Source organism: Bidens hawaiensis, unplaced genomic scaffold (assembly GCF_021521415.1).
Source record: "Bidens hawaiensis isolate Kalapana, Puna unplaced genomic scaffold, B.hawaiensis_p1.1 tig00035560_1, whole genome shotgun sequence".
Lineage (NCBI taxonomy): Eukaryota > Viridiplantae > Streptophyta > Magnoliopsida > Asterales > Asteraceae > Bidens > Bidens hawaiensis.
Genome location: NW_027505377.1, coordinates 48483 through 63161, shown reverse-complemented (window position 1 = coordinate 63161; position 14679 = coordinate 48483). Strand labels below are relative to the sequence as shown.

At 34.0% G+C, this 14679-nt stretch overlaps 2 protein-coding genes across 3 annotated transcripts; one reads left to right on the top strand and one right to left on the bottom strand.

Moving 5' to 3' along the window:
* Positions 1 to 637: 637 nt before the first annotated feature.
* On the bottom strand, positions 638 to 5278 carry LOC143612802 (putative galacturonosyltransferase 13). Of its 2 annotated transcripts, none has more exons than XM_077086702.1 (6): positions 4930 to 5278; positions 2602 to 2657; positions 2352 to 2507; positions 1683 to 2273; positions 1264 to 1566; positions 638 to 1174 (listed from the first exon to the last, which is right to left on the bottom strand). In XM_077086702.1, the coding sequence occupies exons 1-6, from the start codon at positions 5135 to 5137 to the stop codon at positions 893 to 895; spliced, it is 1596 nt and encodes a 531-aa protein (XP_076942817.1). In that variant the 5' UTR covers positions 5138 to 5278; the 3' UTR covers positions 638 to 892. The 2 variants fall into 2 exon arrangements, with proteins under 2 accessions (XP_076942817.1, XP_076942818.1); XM_077086703.1 differs by having other exon boundaries at positions 2602 to 2648.
* Positions 5279 to 10390: 5112 nt separating this feature from the next.
* LOC143612805 (uncharacterized) lies at positions 10391 to 14462 on the top strand. Its single transcript, XM_077086706.1, has 6 exons — positions 10391 to 10524; positions 10611 to 10653; positions 10742 to 10822; positions 12173 to 12362; positions 12995 to 13262; positions 14131 to 14462. The coding sequence occupies exons 1-6, from the start codon at positions 10468 to 10470 to the stop codon at positions 14335 to 14337; spliced, it is 846 nt and encodes a 281-aa protein (XP_076942821.1). The 5' UTR covers positions 10391 to 10467; the 3' UTR covers positions 14338 to 14462.
* Positions 14463 to 14679: the final 217 nt, after the last annotated feature.

The window sequence follows — 14679 nt, the reverse complement described above, 5'->3', positions numbered from 1 at the left end:
ATTCACATAGTCCGTTCATGCATTAGATCTTGACAACTTGGACAAACTGTTATACATTAGGCGCACAACTTTTTTGTTTAGATAATAAAATATGAAAAGCTGTGAAGCATGTAGTATACTAATACATGTTATAACATTTTAATTGTATATTAATCTAGTGATTATGACATCCAATAATTATAAACCAGCATGATTAATGCCAATCCTCACCTTTTGCATGTGAAATCAATTCTTTTAGCACAAACAAGTAATCTTAATTATATTAATGTTTTTAATTGGGAAATAAAAGTTGATTCCCTCACATTATTGCACCAACATGTACAAACTGCAATAAATAATTAATTAATTATTAATAAACTATTAACCATTTTCACTTAAAAAGATATTAAACCCTATAATATTGCATTTTTATTATTTTTAAAGATAAATACTTCCCAACCACTAACATAAGATCCTACTAATATAGTGGCTCTCTTGTCATACCCAACTTACCAGATTCCAAACAAATAATACATTCATTATTATTATTAATATTATTATTATTATTATTATAAAAACAATTTATAAATAAATAACACTAACAAGAAAAAAACAACTTTCAATGACTGTATATTTGATCAAAAAGAATTTACTGCACATTTTAAGAATGTATCTTCGTACACGACAATCACCCGACATATAACCTAATAATGAAGTTCCCGGCTAAAAGGGTTCTATAACAAAATAGTTTCAAAGCTATAATCGACACGATTATGTATTTAAAAAACTTTATGCTGTATCATATGATCATATCCTAACTGTTGTAACAATAGCACGGTTGTGTAACAGACCGAAAGAATGAGTGCAGCCGATCGAGCCGTTAATGACAAAATGGCCCGTCTTCTTGTAACAATTACTCCAATATGTGACAATTTTTGACAAAATCATTGGTGTAGTTCACGTATTTTGACCAAAAAGGGCGAAGATGGTCAAACCCTATCTCTAACCACGGTTTTGACTGACCGTTGTAGTGGATTACAGCCGCTTTCTTTACATTCTCAACATTTGTGTTGTTTTGGTAGCCCAACCCGAGCATGTGCCAAGAAGGGTCAATGGGCCAAACATGACCCCTGAATGCGATAAGTGCTGGGGGTAGGGTACCCAGCCTCCATAAAGTCAAATTTGACTTTAAGTTCTGCACAAAGAATAACAAGTCAAATCTTTAAAATGGTCAAAGATGGTACATTTGTGATTTAAATACAATGAAGAAAATAAGAATATAACCTCTTTCAGCCATGTGTGATACGTTTCTCTGATATTAGTTCGTCTCCACGCGCGCAAGTCGAATATATTCATCCCATAAGCCCATGCGCATTCGTTTGGATCCAAATTTTTGGATATTAACGGGTGAGAAAAGTTGAAGTAGGTTCTGAAACGTTTAGACATCACCCACGTGTCATCACCTTTGCACGTTTCAACTGCGCCGTTGACTTTTCCACCAAGGTCAATTTCCCAAAGTGGCGATAGATCGCGTTGAATCACAATATCATCATCCAAAAAAACCACTTTATCAAGATTTGGAAAGAGCTGATCAAAATAAACCAAAAGAAAACGGGCCCACTTAAGTTTATATGAAACACAAAATTTAGCTTAAGAAATGGATCTAAAGTGGAAACGCATGTGTACCGTCTAATTCTGATTACCTCTGGCAAATATATGCGAATATGATTCAGCAACGATATGTATTTAGGGCTTCTAGATTGTAATTTTGAGGCAAATGTTCTTGGAGTTGTATCACTAAGATTAGCTCCTGCTAAATGATTACCATGATAATGATTTCTAACTCCATAATGATTTTCGACAGCTTCAAGAACCGGAACATTGTCTCGGGTCAACCAGTCAAACTGATGAATACCTTTGACTTCAATGATTGCAGGGGAATTAGGATTTAAAGCGAACCATGAGTGCATGCCTGCGTATGTTTTCTTGTCGGTTATCACATGGAAGACGATTTTGTCAGGTTTTAGTGATGACTGGACTGCTGAAGTGACAACAACTGAAGCTGCTAAGATGTTGTCGGTTGACAAGATGAAGTGATAGCATGAATTGTCTGAAAGAACCGGAAGTAATCCGGGTGATGGTAATTGTCTGCGCGCATGTGCATTGGAAGAGTATTCATCAGTCAACCTCAAAGAGAGACAATGGATGCCTTTTGGAACAGAACTTGCTGCAAAGTGTTTGTTCATTAATTCTGCAAATTTAGATTCTCTGATCTCCTTTTCAGATCTTTCCATCTGTCAATTTCAATTAAAAAAATAAGATCAATAAAGAAATAATTCCAATATTAAGGGTTATTTGGTGAGTATACATACCATTCCTTTCAATATAACAGCAAATTCATTTGCATCATATTTGTTCTCTCTCATTTCGGTGACAAGCTGTGTAAAGTTTTCAGGGAGCTTTAAGTCATTTGGGACTTCTACAGAGTTCACTTGATTAAGGGTCTTGTAAAGTTCGTTAACAAGCCTCTGTTTTGACCAATATAAAAAGTTTCAAGTTATCAGATATAAAGAGTCTTAAACGAATATATATGATGGAAGATATTGTGTGTAGAAGGTTTACCCCTGAGTCTTCACCCCTCCCAAGAAGCTTTGGTCCCAAGCGCCTACCTAAACAATCTGAAGCATTATATAAATAGCTATTGAGAAGAATGTGCTTTAACAATTAACAAAAACTAAAGGAAAAATATATATATAACATCCATACAATGCCTTTAAAAAAATAATCAAGATTAACAAGCATTAGAAAAGAAAAATACTAAGAATGTTACCAAATCAAAAGACATTTCAATTTTCATCCCACATCATTTGGGCAATTTTCAGACATCTTTTTGGCAATTTTCAGAGTCAAAGAAAATAACAAGAAAGGCAGAAAACAATGAGAGGCGTATACTATTTACCTAACAAGAAAAGTAAATATATCACTTATAAGCTGAAATAGTGAACTAGACATACACATGTGTTAAGTTTGATGGTCGTTTTGTCCTCCCAATAAGCACGTAAAGTGCAAAAATGGTTTCCTTATAGAAACAAGTGTTTTGTTAATCAACTGAAATTTCAAAAGCCTTTCAATATAAAAAGAGCCAGTAAACGAAACATGAGAAGTTAGACGTCTAGAAAAACTAAATACGCAGATAGTGTTCAACGTAGCAAGACCATATGTCACAAAATATTCAAACTACAATAGCTCATCAATCAAGTTTCAATACCTATTCAACCCAACCATGATCGAAATCACAACCATCTCAAACCATTCAAATCATCTGATGCAAGAAATTTCAATACATGACTTAACAAACACACTTAAAAATGTCTCATACAAGCTCATACTGTTTCTGCAATAACCTAAACTAAAGTTGAAGCATATGATTCTACAACTGAATTATATATGATTCGCATTCCGGTCGCTGATTGAACATCTGGAACCTAACTAATTAATCAAACTCCACTAAAACCTAAACTACTAATACACATTGATCAAGATCCACAAACACCATTCACACAATCAAAAAGCAATTGAAACAAATAAGTAACAATAACAATATTAATAATAACAACTACAGTAACAATAATAACAATATAATAATAATAATAATAACAGCTTACCAACAGACTTGAACTGTTTTTGAAATAACCTAATGTTGATCTATATAATTTTACAACTAAATTAGACATGATTCGCATTTCGGTTGCTAATTAAACATCTGAGCCCTAGCTAACCAAATTCTACTCAAAACTAAAACTGATAGAAACACCATTAACTCGATCAATAAGCAACTTAAAACAAATGAATAACAACAACAACAACAATAATAATAATAACAACAACTTAACAAACAAGCTTAACTGTTTCTGAAATAACCTAATGTTGATGTATATGATTCTACAACTGAATTAGATATGATTCGCATTTCGGTTGCTAATTAAACATCTAGAGCCTAACTAACACACATTAATCAAGATTTACAAACACATTAAAACAATAATAATACTAATAATAATAAGTTAATAACAGCTTAACAAACAAACTTAACTGTTTCTGAAATAACCTAATGCTGATTTATATAATTCTAGAACTAAATTAGATACGATTCGCATTTCGGTTGCTGATTAACCATCTAGAACCTAACTAACTAATCAAATTCTAGTGAAAACTAGATTACTAACAGACACTAATCAAGAAGCAATGGGAAATAAACAATAATAATATATAATAGTAACTCAAAACAAGCTTAACTGCTTCTGAAAAAACCTAATGTTATCATTCTTGACCTGTATTAATTGTCTATTAGATATCTAATCATAAACCACTAAAACCTAAACTACTAACACACATTAATTAAGATCTATCAAGAAGCAATAGATGATAATAATAATAATAATAATAATAACAGCAGCTTAACAAACAAGCTTAACTGTTTCTGACATAAGCTAATGTTGATCTATATAATTCAACAACTGAATTAGATATGATTCGCATTTCGGTTGTTAATTAAACATCTCGAACCTAACTAACCAAATTCTACTCAAAACTAAAACTGATAGAAACACCATTGACTCAATCAATAGGCAACTTAAAACAAATAAATAACAACAACTTAACAAACAAGCTTAACTACTTCTGAAATAACCTAATGCTGATCTATATAATTCTACAACTGAATTAGATATGATTCGCATTTCGGTTGCTAATTAAACATCTAGAGCCTAACTAACACGCATTAATCAACATCTACAAACATAATAATAATAATAATAATAATAATAATAATAATAAGTTAATAACAACTTAACAATCAAGCAAATAACTAAACAATAATAATAATAATAATAATAATAATAATAATAATAATAATAATAATGAAGAGCTAGGGTTAATAGTTAACAATACCAAACGACGAGTAGCAGTTATTGAAGTGTCCTTCAAGAGTAACAAGAGCCGTAACAATAAACACAAACGGCAATAAGCACGCAAGCACAAGCATAACATGAAACAGAGTACGGTGACGAGCTGCAATGTTAACCTTCATAAACTCAAAGAATCCATTGCTCGTTGATATCGTTATGCTTCTCATACTAGGTGATAAGTGCAGCTGCATAATGAATATTAATATGAATATATGAATGTGAATAGCAATTACAAACCCTAGGTCGTCTATACTTCATTATAATAATAATCAGATCCAATGGTTAATTGTCGTGGTGGTGATTCGATTGGTGTCATACGAATGCATTGGATTGAAGAAGAATTAGGGTTTTGAAATTGGGATGAATGTATGTATCTATATATGTATGTAATAATAATAATAATAATAGTAATAATAATAATAATAAATAAACTGGTTAACAGAACCGAATCGAAAATCGAACTGGAACCGGACCGGTTTGAAACCGATTATGTATAAACCGGTTTGGAACCGATTAAAAACGTAGATTCAGAATCGGTTTGTACTTTTCTCCACTAAAACCGGCCTGAGCAAAAACCGGTCAAAACCCGAACCCAAACTGATCAAAACCTGAACCAAAATCGATGGTAACATGGTAAGAAACCGGTTTCAGCCCGAACCAAAACCAATCATAAACTAGCTTTGACTTTTACTGACTAAACCGAACCAATTTTAACCTAAACCAGTTTTGAGTTTTAAACCGGTTTGTACATCTCTACAGATGATGACTGGATGATGATGATTCAACTGTCCAAGCTAGTTTTTTTATTAATGATTTTTTATTTTTATTTTTTTGGTTAATTATTAAATGTTATTAATGAAATGGATTTCAAATTTATTTCAATGATTTTTACATTGAAGTCTAGTTATGGTAGATCTAGTTATGGCAGATCTAGTTATGGCAGATAGGCATAAGGCTAGGATCCTGGGGTTAACTGGGTTTTTGTTTTGATGTATTTTATGTCATAGAGTTTTGCTCTTGTGTTGTCATAATGAGTGTTAAGTGGCAGTTGACGGTATAGTTTTCTGGGGAGACGTCTGACAAACGGGTCAGGTCAAGCGGGTTTGGATTCAGAAAAGGTTTATTTCGGGTTGGGTAGGGACGTGTTTGGGTTAAAATGGGTTCGGTATGATCGGGATGGGTTCCGTTTAGCACAAGTTAGTTTTTATTTATTTATTTATTTTTTTGTCAATTATTTTGCATATTAGTTATGCTTCCAAGTTCCAACTCTCTGGTTTTTGGCACCGTTTCTCTCCCGACTCCCGCCATGTGTCTGGTGCCGAGTGGCGCACCCGATACAGTCAGTGGCGGCCCAAAGTGAATTAAAATATATGATGTTTTTTTTCCAAAATATATATTTTTTTGCTTACGATCATAACATGTCGAAATATGGTAAAATCAAGTAATAAGATTCAAAATCGACCACTATAAATAAATAAAAAGAGCTTTACATAAGCCAACTAATATGAACTTAGTAGATCTAACAAAGGAGAAAAAAATACGCTTCTCTCAAGAACTCATAATCTGGATTAACAAGTGTATGAACATCTGAAATATGACTATTATGGACCCTCTTATGCCGACCCAAAGCCCGAACCGACCCAAATTCCTTCAAGCAAATTGGACAATTATGCCCCTTTGATCTCCTTTCCAACTCAAATGAAATTTCAAAATCAGTAACATCCATGTCCACAATATCTTGATCCCATGACCTCGGTTTCGTTAACCCGACCCGACCCGGATCCACTTGACCCGACCCGGTTTCAAAAACCAAATCTTTTCTCAACCCCACTTTAGACTTGTTATTATTCATCAACCCATCTACAGGAACCTCAAACTCAACATTACTAGCTTGTTGTGAAATTACCATTTTAACCTCATCTAAATCCCTAACTCCCCTAGAAAGCATCATCAAGCAAACAGCCCCATATTGAACTTCATCACAAGAACTCAAACTATCACAATGGTTACTAGGCTTCGGAGACTTGTACCTTGTGCACGATCTCTTTTTCCTAACCGGATTCGCCACCTCATCGTCCACATCTTCATCCTGATCCAACGGTCGAGACCTTTTAACCGAATGACACCTCATATGACCATACAAAGCCTTCATTGAACCAAAACTCTTCCCACATTTGTCACACACACACTCTTTCACCAATTCTTTTCTTGAATCACATCTTTTTTTACAAACATAATCTTTGATCAAAATTTTATTATCATTTAAAACCCTCCAAGACTTTTTGGGATTCTCTCTTAACACATACACATTATTACCCAGTTTACCCTTATCAAAATCTTGGTCAACACCCACAATCCGTTGACTTTTCTTGACCATGACATCATCATTTTCTTGAATACTCTGTTTTCCACCTTCAACTTTCTTGATCATTTGAATATCATCATCATCTTGATCATCAAGAAAATCAAAACCCATTTCAGTTTCACCATTACCCAATTTACCCTTATCAAAATCTTGGTCAACACCCACAATCCGTTGACTTTTCTTGACCATGACGTCATCATTTTCATGAATACTCTGTTTTTTGTCTTCAATTTTCTTGATAATTTGATCAATACCAATTTCACCATTACCATTATCTTGATGATTTTGTTGTTTACAGGCTGCAATCAAAGCTAAATGACGCCTCATGTGACCACCAAGCTGTCTACCATTCAAGAAACCCTGTTTACAAAACCTGCAAATGTGAATCTTTGGTTGTTGATATTGTTTCATTGTTCAAGATTTTGAATTCCCAGATCAGAATTAGCAGAAAGATTGAATCTTGATGATTGGTTTGTGAAACTGAAACCCTAATTGAATGTTGTGAAGAAGAAAGATATTATTTATTTGGTAAAGAAGTGATGTTTAACAAGAACAAGATCTGTCTGTGTATATATCACGCGTACACACAGTTAGTAGTTATGATCTGTGACTTTTTAAAGGCTGTGTATATAGATATACATATATGTATATATGTGTATGTGTGTGTCAGTGTGTGGAGTTGTAGTATACTTGTCACGGAAGGAAGTATATATTGGATCTGCAGGGTGACCCTACATAAAAAGCAAAATTAACTAACTTTTGTTTAGAACGGGTACTTTTTTTTTTCTATTTAGCCCTCCGTACTTTTTAAATTTGATAATTTTGTTGATCGGGCCCATGTCGATGGTTAGTTGACAGTCATTGTGTTTCTACAAGAGCAGAACTCTCTGGCGTAACATACGATGGGATGAAAATATGGGTGGGCTCGGGATTCGAGCTGACAACCTCGCAAGGCAAAGCACAAGTTTTTCATTGCCAGTATTCATCCAAAGTGATAAAAGTGATGATCGAACTTGTGTTTCCACTGGATAACCTAGCCTTCCTAGTTCCTACCACTAAGCCACAAATAAAAGAGTTAATTTTATGGTAAAATCACTTAGATTTATAAGAAAAGAAATTACCTTGGCATTAATTTTATTGAAAATTATATGAACCCAATAAAATGATGACTCGTTTACATATCATATAATTACATTAAAGCATTGAGGCGCCTGGATTCAACGTGGAGTTGGGTAGAGAAACGAGAGAGATGAAATGGAATATAGAGGAGGGGAGAAGTCCGGAATTTTGGACGAGGAGGGAGGCGTCTAGTTAGGTTTTGTGAGGGAGGGGGGAGGAGGATCGAGGAGAGAAATGGACAAGGGGAAGGGCGAGATGAACAAACAAGGGGAGGGAGCGGGCCCGACATTGTTGCTGCTCATATTTCTTAACAATGACAATATGCGGTTGTGTTTTTGCATGTAATTCTACTCACTGGACCAATGAAATATATATCACATAACATTGTGAAAGTTATATGATTGTTTTTTTTGTGTGTTTTTTTACTAGTCATTCACAATACGATAAATTTATAATCATTGAGATAATTTAGACTTTTTATATTTTTACACGATATTTGATGTATCTACAAATTTAATACACAAGATATTTAGTTATTGCTTTTACATAATTTTTGCTCAATATATACAATCTTATGTTGATGATCACTTGATAATTTATCTTTCTCAATTTCATAACAAACATTAAAAATGCATCTTAATATGGTTATATTTGTTAAAGAGGAAAATAGTTAGATAAAAAATATATAGCTCAATTCAATTACTAACTTATATGGTGTGCATGGCATAAATTTAAAGAGTTTAAAAGTTGGTGTCATTCAATTACTGACTTAAAGTACATGACATAAATGTTAGTGTTACAAGTTTGGTGTCATAAGTTGGAATAATGGATGCAACAAGACAAATTGGTCAATAACAGAAGTTGAAGGCCCAATTTGCAATTAAAACATTATTATTTATTCCACTTAGAAGTTTCACTTGGTTATATTATTATCCCAACTCTTCTTTAGAGAAATGTGGTTTCTTAAGTGATCTTAAGATTATTTGTAAAATGTGACAAATAGATATGTTGGATGATGATGGTACTTCCTTTCACATAGTATTATTATCCTGAGCATTGACAAATCCTAAACTTTTGGCAACATAAGTAGACTAAGTGATTCGAAAAATATCTAATTATTTAACAACTAGCTTATTTAAGGATGTTTTTAACTCGCTTAATGTAAGACGTTTTTAACCCATGATTTTATGAGCCATATGATTTACCACTCATACGATTCGACCCATAATCATTTTCTCCATTTTATACCGCCCACACGATTCATATGACACGTTGATAGGTACTTTCATGTAATCATTATTTTAAATCAAATTTGTACTCGTATTTTAAATTTTAAATTCGCCCAAACCAAACAAATACTAAAATCTCCACCGACCCGACCCCAGGCCCAAACAATCAACCCAATCCCAATAACAAACAAACCTTACACCGTACCTGCCGCCAATGCACCAACTGTAACCGTTATGGTCAACTTAGCAACTCATGTCGTGAAGCTCCCCGTGTGTTCAGACTAAACATACACACAACTCTGTATTGTTGCTAATGCAAAAACCTGCAAGCTTCTTGGTTGCCATGATTTCCGCTCGCACTCGCGGTTAAATACCCGTAGTTGGTCAAGTCTTTAATTTTAACCTTACTCTCACAGTCTCACCTAGGGATGCAAACGAGCCAAATCACTCCAACTTACTCAAGACCGGCTCGTTAAAAAGCCCGATCGAGCCGATCTTGATCGATCCCAAGCTCGAGTCTACAAGTAAGCTTGCTTAATAAACGATCCCGAGTTCGAGCTCGATATAAATTAAACGAGTCAAACTAAAAAAAAAAGTAACAAAACCCGACCCGACCCGACCCATGAATACATACATGATACATATATATATATATATATATATATATATATATATATATATATATATATATATATATAAAAGCTGTTGGCGTAACAAAGCTCACACAGATCTATTCTTCCGTCTAGCCGGCCGACCTACCGGAGCTAACGGTCAACGCTGGGTCAACGGCGATAAAACCACTAGCAAGATGATGTCTGGTAATTACACATCGATTGATAACCAAAATGTATCCGGATCTGTTCCTGTAAGTCTTCTTATATTCTTTAATAATTATTATGTTTAATTAATACTTAATTCAAACCCTAGTTAACTGTTTTAACTGATTTGTAGGCTGTTTCGGATCCTGCAGGACACGTGTCTGTCAAATTTAACGGTAATTGAATGTTTGAATGTTTGAAACCCTAATTTTAGTCTGCATTTTATTGTTTCCAGCTGAATTGTTGTGTAATTACTTGTTGCAGATGCGAATCTCGAAGCGTTTCCTCCGTCTGGACCGCACGGGAAGATCTCCGGCTCGGCCGGACCGCCTCGTGATGCCGATGGTATTGTTTGATGTTGTTTACTAATACTTCAGTTAGTTGTCATTCGTATGATGTTCGTCGAGTTTTGTTAGGTTGTTAGATTGATAGCGTGTTAGGTTTTGAAACGATTTGTATGTTTAAAAGTGGCACGCGGTGCGTTTTGGTCGGCCGATGCGCGATGCATGTGAGGCTGTTAGTTATTAGAAAGTACTGCGGAATTATTTATTGATGATATTTTAGCTTGTTAACTTTTAAATATTAAACAATAAGAGATCAAAGTAAATTATGTATAACCAAAATAAGTTTTTAGTTTATGTTACATGTGCAAGTAACCTACGCAGAAACTCACTTTAACTCATAAATGTGCGCGTCAACCCAAATAATTACATCAAAACGCCTCGTGATGCCGGTGGTGCGTGTTTTAAGTCTCTGATAGTGTTATTTGATTTTGGTTAGATTTTACTTGATTGATTGATTGATCTCGTTTAGTTCAGTTAGTTGTAATTCATATGATGTCCTTCGAGTTTTTAGGATGTTAGATTGATAGTGCTTTAGATTTTTGAAATGATTTGTATGTTTATAAGTAATGTGCGATGCGTTTTGATTCGATAACCGGTGTGCAATGCGTGCGAGGCGTTAGTTATGGATAATGTTTTAACTTGTTAACTTAAAAGATCTAAAAAAACAAGAGATTAAAACAAATAATTTAATAAAAAAAACCGTAGTACGACCAAAAAAGTTTTATGTATAACCAAAATAAGCCCTTTTACTCTATGTGTACAAGTAGTCTATGCATAAGGTGTAAGTAACCTATGCAGAAACTCACTTTTAACTCATAAATGTGTGCGTCAGACTGCATATTGTGCATTATGCAATTTAGCGTGCATTATCCTTGCATCATGGAATCGCAGCCCATCGCCCCACTTGATGCGATCTCAACTAAGAAGGGATGCACAACATGTCTTGGTTTCTTTAAATTGAACTATAGCCAAATTCGTAGAAAAAGAATGATCTATATCGTCTGCAATACAAGAACTGGATTAAGTTATGTTTTAGACTTAGGGATAGGGATGATATATTTTAAAATGCAAGGCTGTGTTATAGAGTGCTTGGGATAAGATATCTAATCTAACCTAAATATGAAGTGTGAAACTTGTGATTATAACTTACAGACTGTAATGTTACATCTTGCTTTGAACTAAATAATGTACAACTGACTAACTATCTATTTAACTTAGTCAGCTAATGCTAACTAGATTCTTAAGCATTGAGCATTGAGGCCTGTATTTCTAGTATAGCAAGTTTCTTTCAGTTCTATTTGTTTTTGTTTGCTTCATGAGGCAATAATTAACCATAATCCCATATCTGTAGATACATTTTCAAAGCCGGTGTCTGGTTCATCTGAATCACAATCAAGCGCTGGTTGGTTCAAAATGTTCACAATTGCTGCTTACCAGCCTTACTTTGATGTTGACACATCCGATGTTTTAGAAAGAATTAAAGATTCTGTCTTGCCTTTTGGAGGGAGCTTTAATGAGAAAACTGCTAGCAACCCTGACCTGTAAGTCGATTATCCTTCAGATACAAGTAGACTTGTAAACAAACACAAATAGATCTTGTTTGTGTTCGCTCGTAAAACTTTAATCGAACAAATGATTGAACACGAACAGTTAAACTAGCGAGGTTTTCTTATTCTTGTTTGTTCGTTAAGAAAATGAACTTGTATGTATTTGTTTGTGTACTTTCGTTAACAGTACAACGAATGGTTCACGAACATAAACGAACTGATGTAACTGAACATAGATGAATTAACACAACCGAGTTACAAGGAATTAAAAGTAAATGTAGCAACACTGAGTTGAGCTTAAAAAGTTATCAAAATTAGACTATATTGTAATGGGCCTAAAATATCTAATGAATATATTAATGAACATAAACTAACAAACATAAATGAATCAACGAGACTTGTGTTCATGCTCGTTCGTTCAACTTTTTAAACAAAACTTTTGTTCATGTTTGTTGGCTTATAAAGTACGCCAACCGTTTCACTGAACATTCAATATATTTACAAGCAAGTCTAGATACAAGTATTGGTTATGAAAGCATAGTTTAATTAAACAAGCCCGAAAATCGCAGTTGAATTGTGTCTCATTAACAACAAAAGTTACAATCTTCATATACTTTTGTGATCAGGTATGGGCCTTTCTGGATATGTTCCACCTTAATATTTGTGGCAGCATCAATTGGTACATTTGCAACATACTTGTCTCACAAGTTACATCACAAAGAGTGGAATTATGATATCAATCTGGTAACATGGTCTGGTGGCGTGTTCTATGGCTATGTTCTTATTGTCCCGTTATGCCTGTATGTAATTCTCAAGTATTTCTCTGCACCATCGACCCTCGTTCAGCTGTTCTGTCTATACGGTTACTCTCTGTTCATCTTCATTCCTGCAATGGTAAGCATTTTGTTTCCCAATTTCATTATCTTTAGAGTTGCATGAATTTATATGCATGAATTTATATAGCGTCGTTTACATTTACATTTATGGTTAGTAAAAATGGCCCTGATCTTTTTTTTTTTTAAGTTATTTTAGGTTAGATTAGAGGTGAAATTTTTAGACTTGTGTAATGGGATGATTTTTTGCTATAAAAGGAAATTTACCTAACTATCCCAAATAGGCCTGTAAACGAACCAAACGAACACGAACAAGGGCATGTTTGTGTTCTTTCGTTTAACTTTAAACGAACACGAACACTTAATCAAACACATATTTTGTGTTCGTGCTCATTTATTTAAAAAATGATCATGTCCGTGTTCTTCGTTTATGCTCGTTTGTTTAAATTCTAAACGAAAAGTTCACGAACATAAACGATCAAAAATGAACCTTACTGAACAAAAATAAAAAAACATAAATTAACATATATGAACAAATGTAAATGAACACAAATAAACATAAACGGACATAAATGAACACAGATGAACAATTATAAAACCATTATTATTTTCTATTAATATGTAAACAAACATATATAAACGGACATAAATGAACATAAATAAACGACCATAAACGAACGTTCATGAACATAAATGAACGAACGAAACACGTGTTCATGTTCGTTCGTTTAATTAAACGAACACAATTTTTTTTGTTCAGGTTCGTTTGCTTATTAAATAAACGAACATAAACGAACTTCCCGCCGAGCGGTTCACGAACAGTTCACCGAACGTTCGATTCGTTTACAGGCCTAATCCCAAACATAGTACAACTTAAGAAACTTGAAATATTGACATACAATAATAAAGTTTTCCGGGATTAAATGCAGTGTCTGTCCATTATCCCGGTGGAGATTTTCAGATGGGTGATAACAGGGGTAGCAGGGTTGATGTCGGCTTTGTTTGTGGCTCAGAACCTTAAGAACCACATCGCGTCGGCTGGTGAAAGGTGGTTCTTAATTGTAGCTGGGATATTTGTGTTGCAGTTGGCTCTGTCCTTTGTACTTAAGCTGTATCTGTTCAACGTCAGTGTCTAATGTTTTTACTAATTAGCACCAATATATTACATATATGATATATAGAGTAAATGTGGGAGAATTGTTTGATATGAATATTCGGTATGGACAGGAAATATACATTTTATTAATTTGATTTTGATATACGTATTCATATAAGTATTCTCACAAGTCTGTGTAGTGGTTTAGCTAGCGTGACTGCCACCGGCCTATTTGGTTAAGCGATTGACCTTGACTCTTGTGAATAGTCATCGCGTAACAGACTTTACCTGAGACAAATGAATCTTGGTATATAGACTTTGTTACCTACAGCTGTTCCTGTAATTAGTCTATGCGACTCGTATTCAGAGATAGTCACATAAA